Source organism: Limulus polyphemus, unplaced genomic scaffold (assembly GCF_000517525.1).
Source record: "Limulus polyphemus unplaced genomic scaffold, Limulus_polyphemus-2.1.2 Scaffold2800, whole genome shotgun sequence".
Lineage (NCBI taxonomy): Eukaryota > Metazoa > Arthropoda > Merostomata > Xiphosura > Limulidae > Limulus > Limulus polyphemus.
The window spans coordinates 8501-30695 of record NW_013668410.1 but is presented as its reverse complement, the minus strand read 5'-3'; the positions used below and the strand labels follow the sequence as shown (position 1 = coordinate 30695).

Here is a 22195-nt window from a genome sequence, read left to right as displayed (position 1 = left end):
TCAATAAAACATAAGTATGTTTTTCTATCAAATAAAGTTTCCGTTCTTTTGTTGAGCAGGAAAAAGGAAGAAACTTTAATGAAAAGTTTAGATGTTATATCTCAGGTATTTCTTAATGTAGCAACTTGAAATTTGGTATGTGAAGTAAAGGCTCAGTAGAGCACATCCACTGAAGATATGTGATAGTTTGGATTACCACAGTCGGAGATACAGCAAGTGGAAAATCGCTAAACTACTACTACTGTTAATAACCTACAGTGTGTCTTGTAGGTTGTTTTTTGGCCGCACGACACATATCAAAAACATTGCAAACAAAATACTAGGGATGGCATTTGTATCATCTCCACATAACAGCACAGCAGGATTTAACATATGGCAATATATATAACTATTCAAATACAGTTAAGTTTAATTTATCCTATGTTTGTCTGTTAACATTCTACTACACCGTGTGCCTGTGCTATTACGTAGGGATGATGCAACTGCCACCTCTACTATCTTGTTTGTTTATTTATTTGAAGGATTGATATTAGCCATCCCTAAATTTACTTTCGTTTTTGATAAGTTTTTGTTTGCTTGTATTATTTTAAAACAATTGGCTTGTGTTCTGTTTGTTTATCGTTGAAATTTATTTCCAACAAGACCCAGACACCTACTGTAAAGAATCCTGCCCACATATACGTAAAAACCTGAGAGAAAACTTCATCTTTGGATGAATTAATTAATTCTTCCTTTGAGCACACAATCTTGGGATGAAATGAATGAACTTATCCTGTGAACACTCCGTCTTGGGATGAATGAATTTATCCTGTGAACACCCCATCTTGGGATAAAATAAATGAATTTATCTAGTGAACACTTCATCTGGGGATGAAATGAATGAATTTATACTGTGAACATTCCATCTGGGAATGAAATGAATGAATTTATCCTATGAAATCTCCATCTTGGGATGAATAAATGAATTTTTCCTGTGAACACTTCATCTTGAGATGAATGAATGAATTTTTCCTGTGAACACTCCATCTTGAAATGAATGAATTTATCCTGTTACATAAGCGAATGAAACATGAATGCTCAAAACAGTCAGGAAATTTCTTGTTATACTGTGAGACACCCATATAGTGTTATGTGTGAAGTTTCCAATCATAGTGTGGTAGACACCTTGATAAGTCCTGCACTTGTGGCCTTCACTTTTGAATGACACTGAAACCTAAAAAACTAGAGTATAACTACGAATGAGACCTCTAATAAAGATTTATCTGTCAAATAAAACCCCTAATAAAGATTGATCTGTCAAATAAAACCCCTAATAAAGATTGATCTGTCAAACAAAACCCCTAATAAAGATTGATCTGTCAAATAAAACCCCCAATAAAGATTGATCTGTCAAATAAAACCCGTAATAAAGATTGATCTGTTAAATAAAACCCCTAATAAAGATTGATCTGTCAAAGAAAACCCCCAATAAAGATTGATCTGTCAAATAAAACCCGTAATAAAGATTGATCTGTTAAATAAAACCTCTAATAAAGATTTATCTGTCAAATAAAACCCCTAATAAAGATTGATCTGCCAAATGAAACCACCAATAAAGATTGATCTGTCTAATGAAACCCCTAATAAAGATCAATCTGTCAAATGAAACCCCTAATAAAGATTGATCTGCCAAATGAAACCCCTAATAAAAATTGATCTGCCAAAAGAACCACTAATAAAGATTAATCTGTCAAATGAAACCCCTAATAAAGCTGGATCTGTCTAATGAAACCCCTAATAAAGATTAATCTGTCAAATGAAACCCCTAATATAGATTATTCTATCAAATGAAACCCCTAATAAAATTTAATCTGTCAATGAAACCTCTAATAAAATTTAATCTGTCAACTGAAACCCCTAATAAAGATTGATCTGTTGATTCTTTTTTGATCACTCTCCGCACACGGAAAAAGAAGTTGGAATGTAAGTAAACAACCGCAGAGAAACAAATAATTAGAAGGTAAGCCTTTCCTTAAGCTTAAAAAAGATTTTACGTTTCTTTGTAACGAAAGTACATATTTTTCAAGGACATAAGTTAAATTTGAATCAGGTAAAAAACAACGAATTTTTTTTTCTAATTCATGGATAGTTATGCAAAAAATAATTTGTCTTTTATATATTTTCATAGAATAGGTGAGCCACATATGAAATGAGGTCAGTAGCCTCAAATTATGATCCTTGCTGTGGATTTGGTTAGGTACGTTGTTCTTGATCAGAGGTCTTATTTTGATTATGTTCCATTTGAAATTCTTCAGTCCACACACTCGGACCCTTCTCAGTGGCCATGTCCATGTAGTGATTTCCAAGTGTGTCAATCTACAAAGTTTGTTTGTGCATGGAGTCTTACACTTACAAACAGTTCCTTCACACGCGCCAATTGGTATAGATGTTCTTATAAGAATGCACTTACACACAAAGTTAATTGCAGATCAGTAGTGTAAGTTGCCTATTTTAACTGTAAACATTATATTGTTAAGTTTTAGATTATGTAAATACCGGTTGACACGTTTCTTATCTCATGACTCACCTTCATTCACTGGGTGTATACAAATTTCGCGCTAATCACATTTGTAGGCCTGCGCATAAGCTGCTAATATATTGGCGCCACAATCGCTGCGCTAGAAACGTCGCTGGCGGCGTGTTGATTGTCACAAGTTCTATTTGATCAGTTCGATATTGCGGTTCATACTTCCAAACAGTGCTGAGGAAATCCTTGCAAGGGTTGATTTGGTATATCTGCGATCAGTACCGCTGGATTGTAGGGAAGTTCTGAGGTAAATTATCCACTTTGCGAGTGAGTTTTCTAAAGATGTGATGTACCACGTGTTATGTTAGTGTTATTCTATTATTGTATCAGATTGTTTTTAACTTCGTTTTAAGAACAGTTCTAAAATTTAGTACAGAAGGAATTCTGAAGACAGTCTATCGTTACTCCATAAAATAAAACTACTTTATAATTGGTGCGAAGAGTTCTAGGTTTTCAAGCCTCGAACTCTCACCTGTCACGTGTTTACAAAATAATTAATGCAATAACGAATAATTTTTGTTTATGAAAGATCGCTGATTGGCGAAATAACCGCAGCTCATGCATATTGTACGGAACATTTTGCTGGCGACACATTTTGTAATTTTAGTAGGTTTTGGTCTGAACACGATGGTATTTTAATTCAACTAAATAAATGTAAAATAAACTTCATGTCGAGTGAGAAATGGTCCTACTTGAATGAATAATTAATTAAAAATACTGTAACTATTAAAATAAGAACTTGTAAAACTGAAAGTAGTTGTTATGGATTGGAATTAAAAACGAAAATTATTTTATTGAATCATATTTAACGTATTTACCGAAGAGAAGGACTTCTTTTATTTTTTGTTCTTGATTTAACTTTATTAAAGTGACTAATAGTAATAACTTCCGATCAGAGTAAGTTATGTACTTACAGCGAAACTGAAAACTAACCAAGCCATCAGTATTATTAATGAAATGTAGTTTTCTACTTATAAACATTAGAATTCATTACGTCATCAGTTGGATAACCTTGCTATTAAGGATATTATTGGGATAACAGCCGAAAATATATCGTGAGTTTCAGACAGCTAAGGTTAAAGATGATCCTAAATACAGATTCTAAACTAACAACGCAAATCAATATTTTATTATAAAAGTATAACGAACGAAACACTTGTATATATTGAGTTAAATTCGATATAATGACTAGTAAAACCAAGAAATTAACAATAGATAAACAAACTTACCTGAATGATAAACTACTACATTTTTGGAAGGTCTACTGAAAGACGTTACTTGTTAATAAACTACTACATTTTGGAAGGTCTACTGAAAGACGTTACTTGTTAATAAACTACTACATTTTTGGAAGGTCTACTGAAAGACGTTACTTATTAATATTCAAGTTACGATAACGTGATTGGTTCATTTGACGCTATAAATAAAGTACGAACTCTGTCAGTGTAACTGAAAACGTGTTTATCATAGAACCATTATTTATATGGTTACAACCAGGTGAACCTCTACATTCATCAGCTATAATCTGCATTCGGTGTACTAGACGATGCCAGTTTAACCTGATGAAACGTTGTGACAAAACAAATACTCTGTTTATTCGATAATAAAACCTTTTTACTCTATTAACGGTATATATTATACTACTTATCTAGATATTCTTATCATGATTATTTTACCTGGTTATTTTTTTGTTCCTTTGTACTTTAGATTTCAACTGTAAAATCATTCAGAGATCGCTATCTGTAACATGACTTGTGGTGTCTTGATAAGACCTGTAGAGGGGGGAAGGTGTTTGGTTCATATTAATTCCTTGATCAGTACCACTATCTTTAGCGTGACTTATGGTGTCTTGATAAAACCTGTAGAGGGGAAGGGGTGTTGGTGTTTCTTCATCTTAATTCCTTGTACAGTACAAAAGTAACTGTAGCGTGACTTGTGGTGTCTTGTTACCAAGTTTAGTGGGTGTTGGTTCATGCTAATTCCTTGCACAGTACAACAGTAACTGTAACGTGACTTGTGGTGTCTTGTTACCAACTTTAGTGGGTGTTTCTTCATCTTAATTCCTTGCACAGTACAAAAGTAACTGTAGCGTGGCTTGTGGTGTCTTGTTACCAAGTTTAGTGGGTGTTGGTTCATGCTAATTCCTTGCACAGTACAAAAGTAACTGTAGCGTGGCTTGTGGTGTCTTGTTGAGAACTTTAGTGGGTGTTGGTTCATGCTAAATCCTTGTACAGTACAACAGTAACTGTAGCGCGACTTGTGGTGTCTTGTTGAGAACTTTAAGGGTGTTGGTTCATGCTAATTCCTTGTACAGTACAACATTAACTGTAGTGTGGCTTGTGGTGTCTTGTTGAGAACTTTAAGGGTGTTGGTTCATGCTAAATCCTTGTACAGTACAACAGTAACTGTAGCGCGACTTGTGGTGTCTTGTTAAGAAACGAAAATCGTTTTCTCTAGTAAAACGTCGTTAATGAATTCAAATGACCTTTTATATGTTTCGCAAGTTCGCTAATTTAAACGGATTTAATTTGTAGTTTACATAATTTTCGTGGATTTAAAGTTTTAAACTAGCGAACAATTTCTTGATTCCGCCCCAGCACTTATTTAAATTGTTTAGAAATATATTTTTATGGCTATCTATAGAGTGTATATAACCTTAAATCATTACAATTTAGAATGATTTAAATCTGTAGTTACCTACTAGTGAGCTTCTGATGGATTCTTGAAAATACATTAGGACTTGTTCTAAAACAAACCTATATTAAACAAAAAAGCATTCTATGATTGTCTATTATTTTCACCAAATTATTCAAGTAACAAGTTTTACCTTTTTTTCGGAATATTTTAGACAGTGTCTCATATCGAGCATTGTTTAACAGTTTTGTTTATATAAGTAGATAAAAAAGCTAATGTTATCTTAGCTTGATCAATGTATAGCTGTATGAACACTTCATTGAACTCAAACGTATATAAATCGATGCTGTCTTTATTACCAGAACTCTAGCGACTGATATATGGAACGTGACAGTTCAAGTTTTGTGGCTGGAAATAAAATTTTTGAGTTTACGTATTCTATTGTCAAACTGTCTAGCTGATCTTGCAAGTGACCGAATCTGTCTAGACCTTTATATAACTTGGTGTTACATCGTGAGTTCCTCTTGTCTTGTTTCAGTCTGATATAAATTGCTCCAGTACTCTATGCAATAACTGAGCCGTCTTCCCTCGAAATAACGGAGCTACCTTCTCCTTAATAGCTCCTTCGGTATATTAACATCGTTATCTCTAACACCCTTAGTTTTCGGGTTTAATTAACTTATCCCTGTGCATTTCTTATCTTGTTATATTTCTTACTCACTCCTATCATATGTTGTTAATGTTCATTATTTTTATATTCTTATCTTTCACTCCATCGCTACATGCTGTTAATGTTTTTTTTTATTATTATTATTTCTATTGGAAGTATTCTATACTAAGGTTGAACACGTTATATTAAAACGATTTAGTACTACGTCATTACAGTCCGTTTATCTTGACAATGACAAATTAATTTCCATTGCAAAAGGCTCCGTCGTAAAGCAGTTATGTTCTGAGCAAAGCTTCTCCTCCCTGCAACTTTCCATGATCCATGTAGTGTACAAGTTTTCTAGTGCCCTTTCCAAAAGTCTGATTGTCCTTAAGTCCATTAGCGTTGTGTTCGGTGACTTGACCGACATGTGTTAATGTGTGAAAACATGAGTACCAGTTTCAATCTCCAGCTACTTGACGAATGTATGTGATGGTTGTCACAGAAGTAACTTTTCACGTTTTTCCAGACAAAGGTTCTTATTTATAGTGTAGCATACTGTTGCCTAGAACAAGCTGATATCCCACACTTTACAAAACTTATAATTCAAAAACAGCAAAGATGAGATATTTGTGGTCGTCTGTTCTCACCCGTTGCTTACACCATGGTAACATGGCTGTGGTTCGACCTTATTGCAAGTCTTTCTAGACGGCTCTACTGCTCAACGTGTCATGTTGTTTCAGCACCAAAGTTGATAACTCAATTGCTTGGTCTTTTCTTTATAAAAGTTGGAATCTGAGTTGATTGTTTTGTTTTAAGAGGGAGGGGACTAATAGAACCAAGTATTATTAATCGCTCGCCAATCTTTCACAATCGCCATATTTGTCAAATTCGCTGTGATTATGAAATAAATAGTAACATTTTAAAGTTATCGTATGTGAACTGCTGGTTGCATTTTATAAACAATACTCTTAACGTTGTCGGCTGTGGATAAGGTCTGGCATTTCAGGTGAAGCAATTAAATGGTGAATTTTATATAAAATACTGGATTATCAGTGTTCAAACTAATGACAATGATGTATATTATGCATTGATTTCATAATCTTTCCTTTTACGTTCATTTAAAAGCTATGAATTAGGTTTCTCTCACGTAGTTCAAATATCAACAACACAAAGAGAATAAACTGCAAGGTTATAAGAATAAATATCGTGAATTATCCTAAAAACTTGCACTAAATAAGGTTGATTTAAGTGGCTATAATACGTTCCAAGATTAAAAGTTAATAAATAATTATAACGATCCTAACAGTCTAATTTGCGTGATTATAACACACAAAACTTCAATACTCTGTTGTACTACTAATTAATATTTTTCTGTCTTTCAGCTGCTGAATGAACGTTGTTACAGTTCTGGAATAAATCACAACATTGAAACTAATTCATATTTCCTGGTGAGTCAGTTGATTGGTCCGTTAATTGTTATCCGGCCAGTCTTGTCTTAATTTGGTGGGAGACCGACGGAATGGACGTAGAAGATGAGATTTCCTTGCGTTCAAGTGAACAGTTTTTCGGGGCAACAAAAATAAGTGTTAAACGCAATCGGAGGCCCATCTTGTTTGTATTGTTGGCAGTATGGATTGTACTAGTAACATCAAGTACACAGGCGCGTACTTACACTATTGAGGAACTGCTGAACCAAACATTTCCACACAAAGTATCTAACGACATCTACCTTGATCCCTGTAAATCAGGTAAGCTATGATACAATTCAGTTAAAAATTAAACACTTGTGGATCTGTTTAAAAGCTGTTATATTAAACAATTTGCTTCTTGATCTAGGTTGTTAGTGCATTAAAATATTCAACGATGTTAGTCACTGATTTATCACATATTGAACCTAATGTTATATAGGCTTAACTTTCACCTCCATTAATACCTTTGTTTTGAAACGGGTCACTTCTGCTGTTTCCTACCGAACACAATGTATTAAGATCTAGAGCCGCGAGACAATACTTGTTACAGTCCGATGTTTGGGCTTTATAATAATGAGTGAATTACTAGTATTAATCAGTACGTCCAAAAAATTTCCTATAATGAATGTTAAACAATAACTGCCGCACATACCACGTGTATTTCCTTTAACAGTCCGTTATTGCTTTTCTAGAATGTGAAATTATGAAACGTAAAAACACAACATGCTACGTCGGTACTTCGCGATGATCAAATTTACTTTAACTGTTTATTTTCATGCACGTATTCTCTTTAACACAAGTTTCTAAAATAGTCTGGTTTTGTAGCAAATTGAGTCGGATAGTTTGGTTTTCGTGTTTTGTTATTTCTTTATTATATTAGATAAACACAAATAACATGTGTCAACTCCCGTGTTTTATCTGATGTTTCCAGATAATTCGTTTTCAAATAAAATAAAAAACTGAACAAACCGCCGCAGTTGTAGTTGGGGGTTCTCAGCTTAATATTCGTTACTATTCAACCTCTTTAACAGTAGTAGGTACTACTAAAAGTAGACACTGAATCTAACAACTATACATGGAATCCTTCTCTCCATTATTACTCGGTGTTTAACAGTAGTAGGTACTACTAAAAGTAGACACTGAATCTAACAACTATAGATGGAATCCGTCTCTCCATTATTACTCGGTGTTTAACAGTAGTAAGTACTACTAAAAGTAGACACTGAATCTAACAACTATAGATGGAATCCGTCTCTCCATTATTACTCGGTGTTTAGCAGTAGTAGGTACTACTAAAAGTAGACACTGAATCTAACAACTATAGATGGAATCCGTCTCTCCATTATCACTCGGTGTTTAACGGTAGTAGGTACTACTAAAAGTAGACACTGAATCTAACAACTATACATGGAATCCTTCTCTCCGTAATATCTTGGTTATTGCAGAGAATAGTTAACTGATGTTATTGCTATCAAAATTCGACGCTGAATCTTAGTGAATGAACTTACGTAGCCTTCCAATATAGTCCCAAGAATAAGGCGAAAAACTTGTGAATTTGTGTTTCATGAATTGTACATCTAAATTGTGGTCTTTTCAATAAGTTAATTAATATTTAATAACATCAACTTAATTTTATTTTACGGTAGGTAAGTGTTAGATGGGATACTTGTTCGGGAGAAACGACGTGTTTTAAAGTTTCCATGATTAAATGAAATTTTCTTGCTTTTTAAAACGCACTTTTATATTTTATGATTTTTAATATTTAAATACACAAGACGAATCATATTTCTTATTTAATAGCAGTTCACGTGTCTTTCACTATGCTCAACTACTTTGTCCTCCCGTGAGCCAGAGGGAGAACTGAGTGTGCAATCTTTCTTTGCGCCTTATCGTCTAGATTCTTCTATTATTACTGATTGGAAAATTGTGTGTTGACGTTCTATAACTGTCGGCTTGTGTAGTCTAGACTGTTCTTTGAATGGTGTCTATGGTCTGACACGAAATATATAAAAGTAAGGCAAAGATTTAGTCTGTTATAACAAGGTTTTTGAACATTTTTATTTGTCCTTTCTTGACCCGAATGTTTAAAAACACGTCGCTGAAATTTCTGTGTTTAATGACCGATTTCTCTGAAGTCTAGATAAAATGTGTACAGAGTTTTATATGGGAGTTTATCACGTGGACAGGATCAATGTTGCTGTTGACAAGAAATCTTCGAAGTCGACTCCACAGCCACGGAACAGATTAGACGACTGATAAAAAGTATTTCGTCCGACGGTATTAACTGATTAAAATAGTACTAGTTCAAGTCTTTCCTACCACTACAATTGTAGCATTTACGATTATCTAACTTCGAAACAGAGAAATTACATTTACAAGGTAGATATCACGCTACATTTACAAGGTAGATATCACGCTACATTTACAAGGTAGATGTCACGCTACATTTACATAGTAGATGTCACGCTACATTTACATAGTAGATATTTCATTCGAACCAAGGTTTTATTTTTTATAAGGTGGGTTGAAATTTAGTACCATGTTTATCACCGTTTCTTTTCAACAAAGATAATATTGAAAATAATTTTGACTTGTAGGCCTAATTAAAGGAGTTAAAAGGACTAAATACTCCACAAATATTACCACATTTATGTGAGATTTGCACAAGACGAAACGTCTAATTTCTCTAATGAGTATTGGAGCATAAAAGACATTTTGATACCAGTAATAAACAACTTTGTAACACTAATTCCCACTCCCTTTAATATGACGTTCAATGCTTCGCTTTACAGCTTCTACGGGAGCATTTCACTAAAACACAAACCTAACTAACAGTACAAAGCTTCAATTGATTTATATAATATAAAAGGGGGATTCCTGCTTCTCGTACGAAACATGTCTTGGTTGTATTTGAATGCACAAATTTTATAAAATGCTGATTCAGTACTGTGTATTTAATATAATTAAAATAGTTAAGACCTACCTGGTACATCGAGTACTAAACGAATCTGACGGCCGTGTGGGGCGTCTCAATGACTGTGAGGTTAACCTCTAGTACAAAAGACACTTCGAGCCGAATAGCGTGATAAAATGACAAACGGATCGACTTATCTAATAAGAAACATCAGACTTAGCTATGCTTTCAAAACCTGGGTATCGGAGATAAGTATTATAACTCAACAGGTGACGTTACCTGTACTCTAAGTGTCTATAAACAAATGAAATTCGCATACAAAACCTTAAACAAACACTGCTATCTGAGATGGAGCTATGATGGATTACGAGTCTATTTTTCCAAATATTTTTTCCTCTGCAATGCATATTACTATCTACACTACCTTACGCATATGTGACGTTGTCCGTACTTCCCTACTCTGAATTTCATTTTTTCATAGTTTAAATAGTTTAATCAGCTTCCCATGTACTCGTTACTATTTTAATTATGTAGATATTATTCTCGTGATACGCACTTGAAACCGTTCATTCGTGCCGTTCTATGTATGGGAGAGTTCTTGAAATTAACGATAGACGGCGCTTGTCAAATCAACGTCGTTTAGTTATAGGCCAACCTGAATAAGTTTACAGATAGTGTTCCTATAATAATTAAATAAGGTAGTTAAATAAACCAAACATATTTACTTACTGTTTGCATTAATTTAGCCGGGCAGAAAAATGATAATAGTTCCATGTAACTGTTGCATGCTGGGAATAAATGTTTCGCCACAAGGTGTTTTATCAAATAGTTCTGTCAATTTGTTTAGTGAGCAATCTTTGTATAATAAACGTCACATCTGGTGTTGAACAAAATAGGTTTCACCACAAGTTATATCGTTAATTTTTGTAACAAACCTGCGATATAAAATAAGAACGAGAACGTGTACTTAAAAAACTTGTATCAAAATTCGAGGGTGTGTGTGAGCTTATGGTATGCTCAACATTTGAATCTTTAATAAATGCCTTATTATTAATTCATGCAAAATCTCGATGTAGGAACAAATTATTTGGTCATATTTTCCCATAAACCTCATATTTATTTATTTTTTACTTCTAAAGTTTCTTTCATTGTTTGGATAAAAAACTATTTATTAATGTGACATACCTAGGGTTTTAATTTTGCTGTTTCAGTTTGATCTAAACATCAACGAGATGTTAAAGTCTAGACATAGGAAGTGCTTACGCTTGAAGTCTAGACATTGACTTCATTAGCTAGGGTTTGTTCATACATCGAATTGTCAGTATGCTGTCATGTTTCAATAGGTCCACCTCAAAACACACAAACCAACATTCACTTTGAACATAAGCAGTTGATGACTAGGCAATGTTTCCTCTAATTTTCATGTAGATTAATTAATTTTATAAGGCTGAGTTGAATGTACCAAACGTTTAAAAGTTAAGCGATGAATTATGAAGATCCAACGTGCTTTAACTCTCCGTATTTAGAAGATTTGTCATGTAAAGGAAGTTGTCTGTTCCAGTACTGTAACTTAACTACGAACTCCAAATTAAAATGACTCAATGTGTTTCAATTCTGTAACTCTTCGAATGTCTGTATTTTCTCGAGTGTTATAAGTTATCGTTCATTTATTTGAGCTAGAAAATTGCTTGTGTAAGTTTAACACATGCCATTGGGCAAAGTTATATTTTTTACACTGCAACCAATATTCACATTATAACTACGCTATAATTTTGACGCTATGACGAGAAAGGAGGAGTGGAGGAAAGGAGTGATGCCTTATGGGAAATTTGCTTCTATAATTGTCCTCTATACTTCCTATAAGTGTTCATCCAAAATCCAATATGTTTATTCAATTTGCACAGACTTTGCGAGCTCTGGTAGAACAGGAAATACTTGTTAACTTTTGCTGATGTAATTTTCTTTCAGTTCTTGTAAGAATGATTCTCTAGTACTGTTAAGACTGAGTTACTGGCAAGTTTATTGTATATCTTCCATTCAGCTGAACACTACACCACGAATACAAAGTGGGGTTATTATCACGTTGATAAAAATCTCGTGTTTGGAACAAGATGCTTCACTGCCGTTGTTGTTATCTTGTCTTAATTTGTAACTGTGACATCAATCGAATAGTTAACTAATTCCTATTTACTGATGTTTACTACCCTTTGTTAGTGTCCTATTATAGTAAACTGTAGAGTTACCGAAACGTTGGTAAATAAATAGTTTCCCATACGATTAACGAAACGATGGTAAATAGAATATAGTTTCCAATACGATCAACGAAACTTTTTTTCTATAATCTTTATACTACTGTCCTTAGTTTTGGGGCGCTTAAGATGGCATAGTGTTAGCGTGACAGGCTGCAAGTCCAAAGGTCCATGGTTCGCATCCTGTTGCCGCCAAATTGAGCTCTGCACATTGGAATTATGGGTACTTTAGTGACTGTCAAATTAGTCCAAGAGATGACGTTGGGTGATACTGCCTTTCCTTTAATCTATCAGCTATGAATCGGAAAAGGCTTATTCGGATAGTTTTGGTGTAGCTTTGCGCGAATATCTCAACCAAACTTTAATTCCCCCCCCCCTTGTCTTATGAAAGGTTTTGTTTGTTTTTAAACTTTCACTACCTTCTTTATTTCTCCAGTATGAGTTCCAGTACTTTATCTTGGGTTTATTTTGAATTAACTTAAACTTTCTCACTGCCATCTTTCCGTAACCTGTGAGGGAGAACAGACGTTGCAGTTACCGTAAAGATATCGAGTACGAAATGCAGGATGAAAGCGTTAGATACGTAAAATAATTGCTTTGAGAACCTTTACAGTGAAAGCAAAAGAGAGCTTTAAACGACTGGATTCTCGTGCAGCGTAATTTACTTCATGTGTCTAGACGAAATCTAATCGGAACTACAGAATGGCTGGCAATGTGGATGAACAACGAACGGTCAGCTCCCTGAAAGGAAAGAGAAAATGAATACATGGAGTTATGTCGTCCAGAATATCGAAAGGATCGACACTGTTTTGATGCGTCAATGTGTCCGAAATCACTAGAAGTTATTACAAATTTATCTGGTTATGAAATATATGATTTATTTGATATTCAAATTAAATAGTTAAACTACGTTAATTACTCTTAGGACTAAACTGATTACGTATGTTTTGTTTATTTATCTTACGTTTGTGTTCTATTTTTCTTTCGAGTAAACATTGTATTGATTACTAATCAACTTCCTTACACACCTGTTAATATATATTGTGATGTTTTCGGGAAGATTTTTATTAATTTTGTTTGCAATCCAAGAGGGAAAACAGAAAAAAGCAAGAGAGATAAATATTGTTACGACAGTGGCAGTCACGTGACGCTGGTAACACGTGAGGAATTTCTCGAATGATCATGAATAATCGGGTAAGCCCGAGTTTGTTCGAGACGCCCTCTTTTTTAGTATATAAGCCTGGCAGAGAGCCTGGGAAAATGAATGTATGGTAAAGCGAAAAGTAGTCACGGTAAGTTTTGGGCGAAGTTATCGAGATTGGGAATCGCTGTGGTTTATAGCGTGTATCATAAAAGTTGTTAAGTTTAAAGTGACGAGAAACGTACTGACAGTGGAATTACTGTGTACTAAAAGTTTGTATCGAGAAATAATAAACTGGTTTAATCAAGAAAGGATTTATATCGCCGAAGTTCCTAGAAAAGAATTTCCACCGGAAATTAACAAACAATCAGATACGCAACAATATAATCAGACCAAAGGAATTCCATTTTATTCGCGTACCAGTTAATACAATGTTACAGATTAGAACATGAAAACGAGACACACAAAAACAAAACTTATACGAGGTGCATCCCCTCTAACAGGAAAAAACCATTATTAATTTAAACATTTATAGAAATATAGAAACTCTAGGTAACTTATTAGATACCTCGAATAAACAATTCTATTTATTTCAGTTAAATATAGAAAAAATAACGGTACATTTCATAGTTGTTATTACTTAACTAAACTTGAATTTTTCCAGTGAGTTGATTTCTTAGTATTGGGTATATAATTCCGATTTTTATTCATAAACAAGTTAATGAAAATTATTGTTATAAATCCAAATCTTTGGATAATGGTAATGCGTAATTAGCAACTTAAGCTGAGGACTTACAGTTGTCAAACTTTTACCGATTCACTAATTCGCTATGATCGTGTCTGGACGTGAACTGTACCGTAACCAGGTGTGGAAGAGTGCGATGCAACAAAATCTGGACTGTGTTGTGATGGGAAGTGCAAGTCCCCAGTGTTATCAGCCGTCCCGAACAATAGGAATATCGCCAGTGGCTAAAGTTTGTGCTTCGTTGTTTTTACGTTTATATCAGTCATTAGAATGTACATAACCAAACACCTTTCAAACACGATATACAGTGTCGCTGGAAATTACAAGAATGGGATACCTTGACAGCACGATATACAGTGTCGCTGGAAGTGGTGGAATTACAAGAAGGGGGAATACCTTGACAGCACGATATACAGTGCTGCTGGAAGTGGGGGAATTACAAGAACAGAATACCTTGACAGCACGATATACAGTGCCGCTGGAAGTGAGGGAATTACAAGACCGGAATACCTTGACAGCACGATATACAGTGCCGCTGGAAGTGTGGGAATTACAAGAAAGAAATACCTTGACAGCACGATATACAGTGTCGCTGGAAGTGGGGGAATTACAAGAATGGGGAATACCTTGACAGCACGATATACAGTGTTGCTGGAAGTGAGGGAATTACAAGAATGGGGAATACCTTGACAGCACGATATACAGTGTCGCTGGAAGTGGGGGAATTACAAGAATGGGGAATACCTTGACAGCACGATATACAGTGCCGCTGGAAGTGAGGGAATTACAAGAACGAAATACCTTGACAGCACGATATACAGTGTCGCTGGAAGTGGGGGAATTACAAGAATGGGGAATACCTTGACAGCACGATATACAGTGTCGCTGGAAGTGGGGGAATTACAAGAATGGGGAGTACCTTGACAGCACGATATACAGTGCCGCTGGAAGTGAGGGAACTACAAGAATGGGGAATACCTTGACAGCACGATATACAGTGCCGCTGGAAGTGAGGGAACTACAAGAATGGGGAATACCTTGAGAGCACGATATACAGTGTCGCTGGAAGTGGGGGAACTACAAGAATGGGGAATACCTTGAGAGCACCATACATGGTGTGAAAACTATCTCGATAATTAGTTTTCTATGCTGCAGAAAGCGAGAGTTACATAATTACATCAGTTAGATATACCGTATAGATATTAAAACGGACTCATACAATTGTTAACACTAAATTGTTAGATATACCGTATAGATATTAAAACGGCCTCATACAATTATTAACACTAAATTGTTAGATATACCGTATAGATATTAAAACGGCCTCATACAATTGTTAACACGAAATTGTTATTTAGATATACTGAGTTGTCTCATTAGTTGCTCTTACAATGTAGCATTAGCTTAATCCCCAAGCTGTAAGTTTTAGCATTGAGAGAATTATTAGCAAACCGCTTAATAAAGTAAGTGCGGTGAGTCTGAGTTTATTCTACTTCAAGTAATTCGTTTTCTTTAATTGTTTCAGAGCAGTGTATAGATGTTTTCTTCTTTTTAATATTAATGTCCTTATATTAACAGTGTCTGAGTCTAATACCCAATACGACCAACGAGTTTTATTCCTTATCTTAACAGTGTCCGAATCCAATACACAATACGACCAACGAGTTTTGGTCCTTATATTAACATTGTCCGAATCAAATACACAATACGACCAACGAGTTTTGGTCCTTATATTAACAGTGTCCGAATCAAATACACAATACGACCAACGAGTTTTGATCCTTATTTTAACAGTGTCCAAGTATAATGCACAATACGACCAACGAGTTTTGATCCTTATATTAACAGTGTCCGAGTCCAATACACGATACGACCGACGAGTTTTGGTCCTTATATTAACAGTGTCCGAGTCCAATACACGATACGACCGACGAGTTTTGGTCCTTATATTAACAGTGTCCAAGGATAATACACAATACGACCAACGAGTTTTGGTCCGTCTATTAACAGTGTCCGAATCCAATACACAATACGACCAACGAGTTTTGGTCCTTATATTAACAGTGTCCGAATCAAATACACAATACGACCAACGAGTTTTGGTCCTTATATTAACAGTGTCCGAATCCAATACACAATAGGACCAACGAGTTTTGGTCCTTATATTAACAATGTCCGAATCCAATACACAATAGGACCAACGAGTTTTGGTCCTTATATTAACAGTGTCCAAGTATAATACACAATACGACCGACGAGTTTTGGTCCTGTATATCGGAGACTATCCATATCACCCTTTGGACCACTCTGAATATAAAACAATAACTATGACTTGATGAAGATGAAGGTCACAGCAAGGTCACAAATATCCAAATATCCCTATCTGTTAACATGGGGATCGATTTTCACACTATTTTTGCTCTATAACTTGATGGACATATGTAGAATATTATTCCTAATTGTCCTGTCAAACATGGTCCGTATCCGTTGATAACGACAGACGTACGGACAAATTTTCGTATTTTTTAAGAGCCGAATATGATCAACGCTGCGTGGCGGAAGTACGCGCTCTACACGTTTTTTCTCCTCACGTTCCACTACTCTTATAAATCTGCGTGGCGGAAGTACGCGCTGTACACGCTTTTTCTCCTCACGTTCCACTACTCTTATAAATTAAAGAATAAATTACTGGTGCTATGAAGCTGTTTTAGTGATTATTGAAAAACTAATCAAATCTAATGCTTTCCACCAGACGAGTTTGTGGAAGACATAGCACTTGGAAGACCAGAGAATGACGTATACGACCAACAGAAACTACAGCAGACACTTGAAGAAAGCCGAACTAATGATACTATAGCTGGTGTTGCTGACTCGGCGAAACGTCCGATCCCTGCACTTCCTCGGGAGTCCTGCCGAACTGTTAGAAGACACAGCGTTAGTAGTAGCCGTCGAGAACGAAACGGCCGTTTCCGAAAGTAACCTTTGAACTTTGTTTTTATGATTTTACTAATACGTGTGTGCATGTTTTTTCAGAATCGGTTTGTTAGAAAGCTGATATTATTTAAACTTTAGATAAATTTTGGTAGCTATTTTAAAGTCAACTGAATTATTTCTGAATATATTAAACTAGCCTTAGAGTTTGTTATTTCGAACATGTATGTTTTTAACTTTGAGAACAACCCTATTCTTAAAGTAGGAAAATATCTTGTCAATAAAATCAATCCCTCATTTAAAAATTAAAACTAGTTTAAGGAAATCTTAGAAAAATATGATCTGATTACATTAAGAAACGATGTATTTCAACTGATATGGACGAAAAACTGACATTTAAACGTAAGTTTGAGATTTTAGCTAAAACGCTTTGAAATAATGTAAAGATAAACTGTATGAGAAGAGCTCGTACAGCGCCCTCTGGTTGTTGAAGTATCTTTACACCGAGTGTTGTAAATGAAAAATAAAAAACGAGTACTCAAAATGTAATACGGTGACAGTGTACGGTATGATAAGAAGTCTAACTGAAAGCTAATAGGAAAACAAACATCCGTGTTCGATAATTATATAACAAAACCATATCAACTATAATGGAGATTACGAACATATTCCTAAACATGGAGTCAACGTGAATTTCGGACAAATCAACAAGAGCGCCATGTTTTGTATATTATTGTTTAAAACATTTTATTGTTTCTATATAGACCAGCTTTTATTGTCAATGTACGTCTAAACCTCTATAAAGAAACACTGGAGCTTACATCAAATAAAGTATACACTTTCAAAGGGGATAATATCTGTATAAATAATGCGTTTGTCTGTCTGGAACTTTTCTCGCAAATTTCTGGATCAAACGCGACAAATCCCATATCGTTAGAAAGGCCTTAACGAGGATTCTATATTGGCTTTTCAATTCAGAATCGGCTTATTATTTTGCTTAGTCAAACTTTCCAATGCAGTGAGTATGGTACACAATGGCACAATGTTGTTGTCATTACGTGACGACTGGCTTCGATTTCAAATTAACTTTAATTTTCAAAGTATTTTACAAATAACATTTAACCTACGTGTAATTTCCTTAAAAACATTAACAAATTAACAAATACAATTTCTATGAGTTTTCTCAACTTATTTTGGTCTAAAAAACACACGCACAGTTCATTCAAAACCACATGCTTATCACTCTGTTAACACTCATTCAGACGTTTCTGCATATTCAGCTAAGTTTGGTCCTTCATTATAACTTTATATTAACTTTACTTTGTAATAATTTAGCTTCAGTTCGTTTCATACACTATTATAAACACCTTTTAACTACTTTTTTTTCTTTAGTACAGGTTTTATTCTTCGTTTTTTGTGAGTTTCTTTGCTTCAACTTATGAAACCTTGTTGTACACTGAACGATCATAACTGTTTCGTACGCTATATACTACTATAAATACTATTACTTTATTGCTTACGTGTTGTTTTATTAAATAAAGTTACGTCTACGTGAGTTTGTTTATCTTACCATGTAAAATTTTTCAAATGGGCCAGGATTTATCATCTAACACATTATGCCTGCAAGAAAGTGTAGCTTAAATTGAATGCGTGAATATTATAGAATAAGGAAAATTTAAGCGAAGGGCATGAAGACTACCGCATCAAAGACACAAGTTAACAGTTGCCACCGAGTAGAATCCTAGATACACAGTTATTTCTTTATTCATTAATTAAACAAGTTAACAGTTGCCACTGACTAGAATCCTAGATACACAGTTATTTCTTTATTCAGTAGTGATACGAGTTCACAGTTGCCACTGAGTAGAATCTTAGATACACACAGATGCCAATCATACCAAAGAAGATCCATGAGTTACCATCAAGTACCAGAACTACAAGAAACACCAACCATACCAAAGAAGATCCATATCAATAAAAAGCATCAAAGCTTTCTGAGCCTCGAGAAGGGTCCTTACCATGTCTACTCTTCCCACTTAAAATCTTACTTCTTTACTCCTACTCCTTCGTGTATTCCAAACTCTAAAACCAGTGTATCATTTCTTTGGTGGTTAAATATGGATTTCTTTCCTTTGGGAGGATTCTTCACCTCAAAATTCCGGATCTTTTGTTTTTGTTGTCTAAGGAAGTTTTATCACTAACTCTTTCAACAAATCTGTTTTCAAGGCATCTTCAAGCGTTTCAAGAACATCCATTATATGTTCAATATCCGTTGTTTGAGAATGTGATTCCGTCTGGTCAGTCTACTCTTTTAGGAATGTGTTGATCTTCAGTTTGGTACAGTGGAAAGGGGGATGTTTTCACATATTAGACTAAAGTTAAAGCCAATTTCGCTAGAATAGGGTAGCACAAAACATTTGTTCCTTATCATGAGTAGCATTAGTGGTACCGTTGTGGCGAGCTGTTTGTTAATAGGATCTGGCCTTGTGAAGTCTATACACCGTTGTGGCGAGCTGTTTGTTGATACGATATGGCCTTGTAAAGTCTATACACCGTTGTGGCGAGCTGTCTGTTGATACGATATGGCCTTGTGAAACATATATACTGTTGTGGCGAGCTGTTTATTGCTACGATCTGGCCTTGTGAAACATATACACCGTTGAGGCGATCTGTTTGTTGGTACGATCTGGCCTGGTAAAGTTTATACACCGTTGTGGCGAGCTGTTTGTTGATACGATCTGGCCTTGTAAAGTTTATACACCGTTGTGGCGAGCTGTTTATTGATACGATCTGGCCTTGTGAAACATATACACCGTTGGGGCGATCTGTTTGTTGGTACGATCTGGCCTTGTAAAGTTTATACACCGTTGTGGCGAGCTGTTTGTTGATACGATCTGGCCTTGTAAAGTTTATACACCGTTGTAGCGAGCTGTTTGTTGATACGATCTGGCCTTGTGAAAGTCTATAACCGTTGTGGCGAGCTGTTTGTTGATACGATCTGGCCTTGTAAAGTCTATATACCGTTGTGGCGAGCTGTTTGTTGATACGATCTGGCCTTGTAAAGTATATATACCGTTGTAGCGAGCTGTTTGTTGATACGATCTGGCCTTGTAAAGTCTATACACCGTTGTGACGAGCTGTTTGTTGATACGATCTGGCCTTGTGAAGTCTATGTAACTTACTCTATGTTTATCGAATCTAATGACACTAACTAAATTATTGGCTGAAGATTGGCTTTGACCAGAATTAGCTATTTTCTTATCTCTATAGCTACAGAGCCCTCTGCATGGTAAGATAGAAGGTTTTTAGTGTAAATAGAGTGTATTAATACTTTAGTGTAAAGGAAATGTTTAATACTTTTTTTTCCCTAGACGCCGAAGAAATAGCCGCAAGTTTTCGCGAGTTAGACACTGCCTAAGGAACCGCCATCGATCTGAAAGAGCAGCCACAGCCCGAATAAAGCGATTGTGGGATTATGCTGTTATTCCTTATGAAATAGAGTCCAACTTTAGTGGTAAACAGTTTGTTTCTGATTTTATTAAAAGTAAAGAAGGTAGCGAGATTTATTTGGGCTTGTTGAGTTAAGGTCATGTGTGTATAATTAATTAACGCAACTGTAGCTTATACTTGACGAAGGATTGTTTTAAACTGTTAGTTCTATACTCAACAAAAAAAAAGACCTTTCGTTTTAAGATTCATCAAACTTAAGAGAAACCATTAATGTTAGATATTCATACGTGCGGTATATTCCATCAGAACCGTTTCGCTGGTTGTGTTAGGTAGTAGTACATTCGGTATATTCCATCAGAACTATTTCACTGGTTGTGTTAGGTAGTAGTACATTCGGTATATTCCATCAGAACTATTTCACTGGTTGTGTTAGATGGTCGTACATTCGGTATATTCCATCAGAACCGTTTCGCTCGTTGTGTTAGATATTCATACATGCGGTATATTCCATGAGAATTGTTTCGCTGGTTGTGTTAGATAGTTGTACATTCTGTATATTCCATCAGAACTGTTTCGCTGGTTGTGTTAGGTAGTCGTACATTTGGTATATTCCATCAGAACTGTTTCGCTGGTTGTGTTAGATAGTCGTACATGCGGTATACTCCATGAGAATTGTTCGCTGGTTGTGTTAGATAGTCGTACATTCGGTATATTCCATCAAAACCGTTTTGCTTGTGTTACATTCTGTATATTCCATCACAACTGCTTTGGTTGTGCTACATTCTGTATATTCCATCAGAACTGTTTTGGTTTTGTTCCAGGTGACCACAGAGCTTTATTTAAACAGGCTATGCAACACTGGGAGAACCACACTTGTATCAAGTTTGTGGAAAAAGAACCAGAACATGTAAACTACATTGTCTTTACGGAGAGACCGTGTGGGTAAGTTATGGATGAACAAATATTTTAACGTAGACCATGTGGGTAAAGTATGGATGAACAAACATTTTAACGTAGACTATGTGGGTAAAGTATGGATGAACAAACATTTTATTATAGACCGTGTGGGTAAGTTATGGATGAACAAACATTTACTATACAACGTGTGGCTAAGTTATGGATGAACAAACATTTTATAATACACCGTGTGGGTAAGTTATGGGTGAACAAACATTTTATTATAGACCGTGTGGATAAGTTATGGGTGAACAAACATTTTATTATAGACCGTGTGGTTAAGTTATGGGTGAACAAACATTTTACTATAGACCGTGTGGGTAAGTTATGGGTGAACAAACATTTTACTATAGACCGTGTGGGTAAGTTATGGGTGAACAAACATTTTACTATAGACCGTGTGGTTAAGTTATGGGTGAACAGATATTTTACTATAGACCGTTTGGGTAAGTTATGTATGAACAAACATTTTACTGTAGACCGTGTG

The 22195-nt window shown here is 35.2% G+C and overlaps 1 protein-coding gene across 1 annotated transcript in view; it reads left to right on the top strand.

Annotated features, from left to right (window-relative positions):
* The first annotated feature begins 2699 nt into the window (after nt 1-2699).
* The window catches only part of LOC106467926 (bone morphogenetic protein 1-like), a 23718-nt gene continuing 4222 nt past the window's right edge, over nt 2700-22195 (top strand). Inside the window, exons 1-5 of the mRNA XM_022396158.1 lie at nt 2700-2813; nt 7235-7600; nt 17123-17345; nt 20673-20815; nt 21573-21693. Of these exons, the coding sequence (XP_022251866.1) occupies nt 7372-7600; nt 17123-17345; nt 20673-20815; nt 21573-21693 (716 nt within the window). The 5' untranslated portion in view covers nt 2700-2813; nt 7235-7371. The remainder of the gene's footprint in view (nt 2814-7234; nt 7601-17122; nt 17346-20672; nt 20816-21572; nt 21694-22195) is intronic.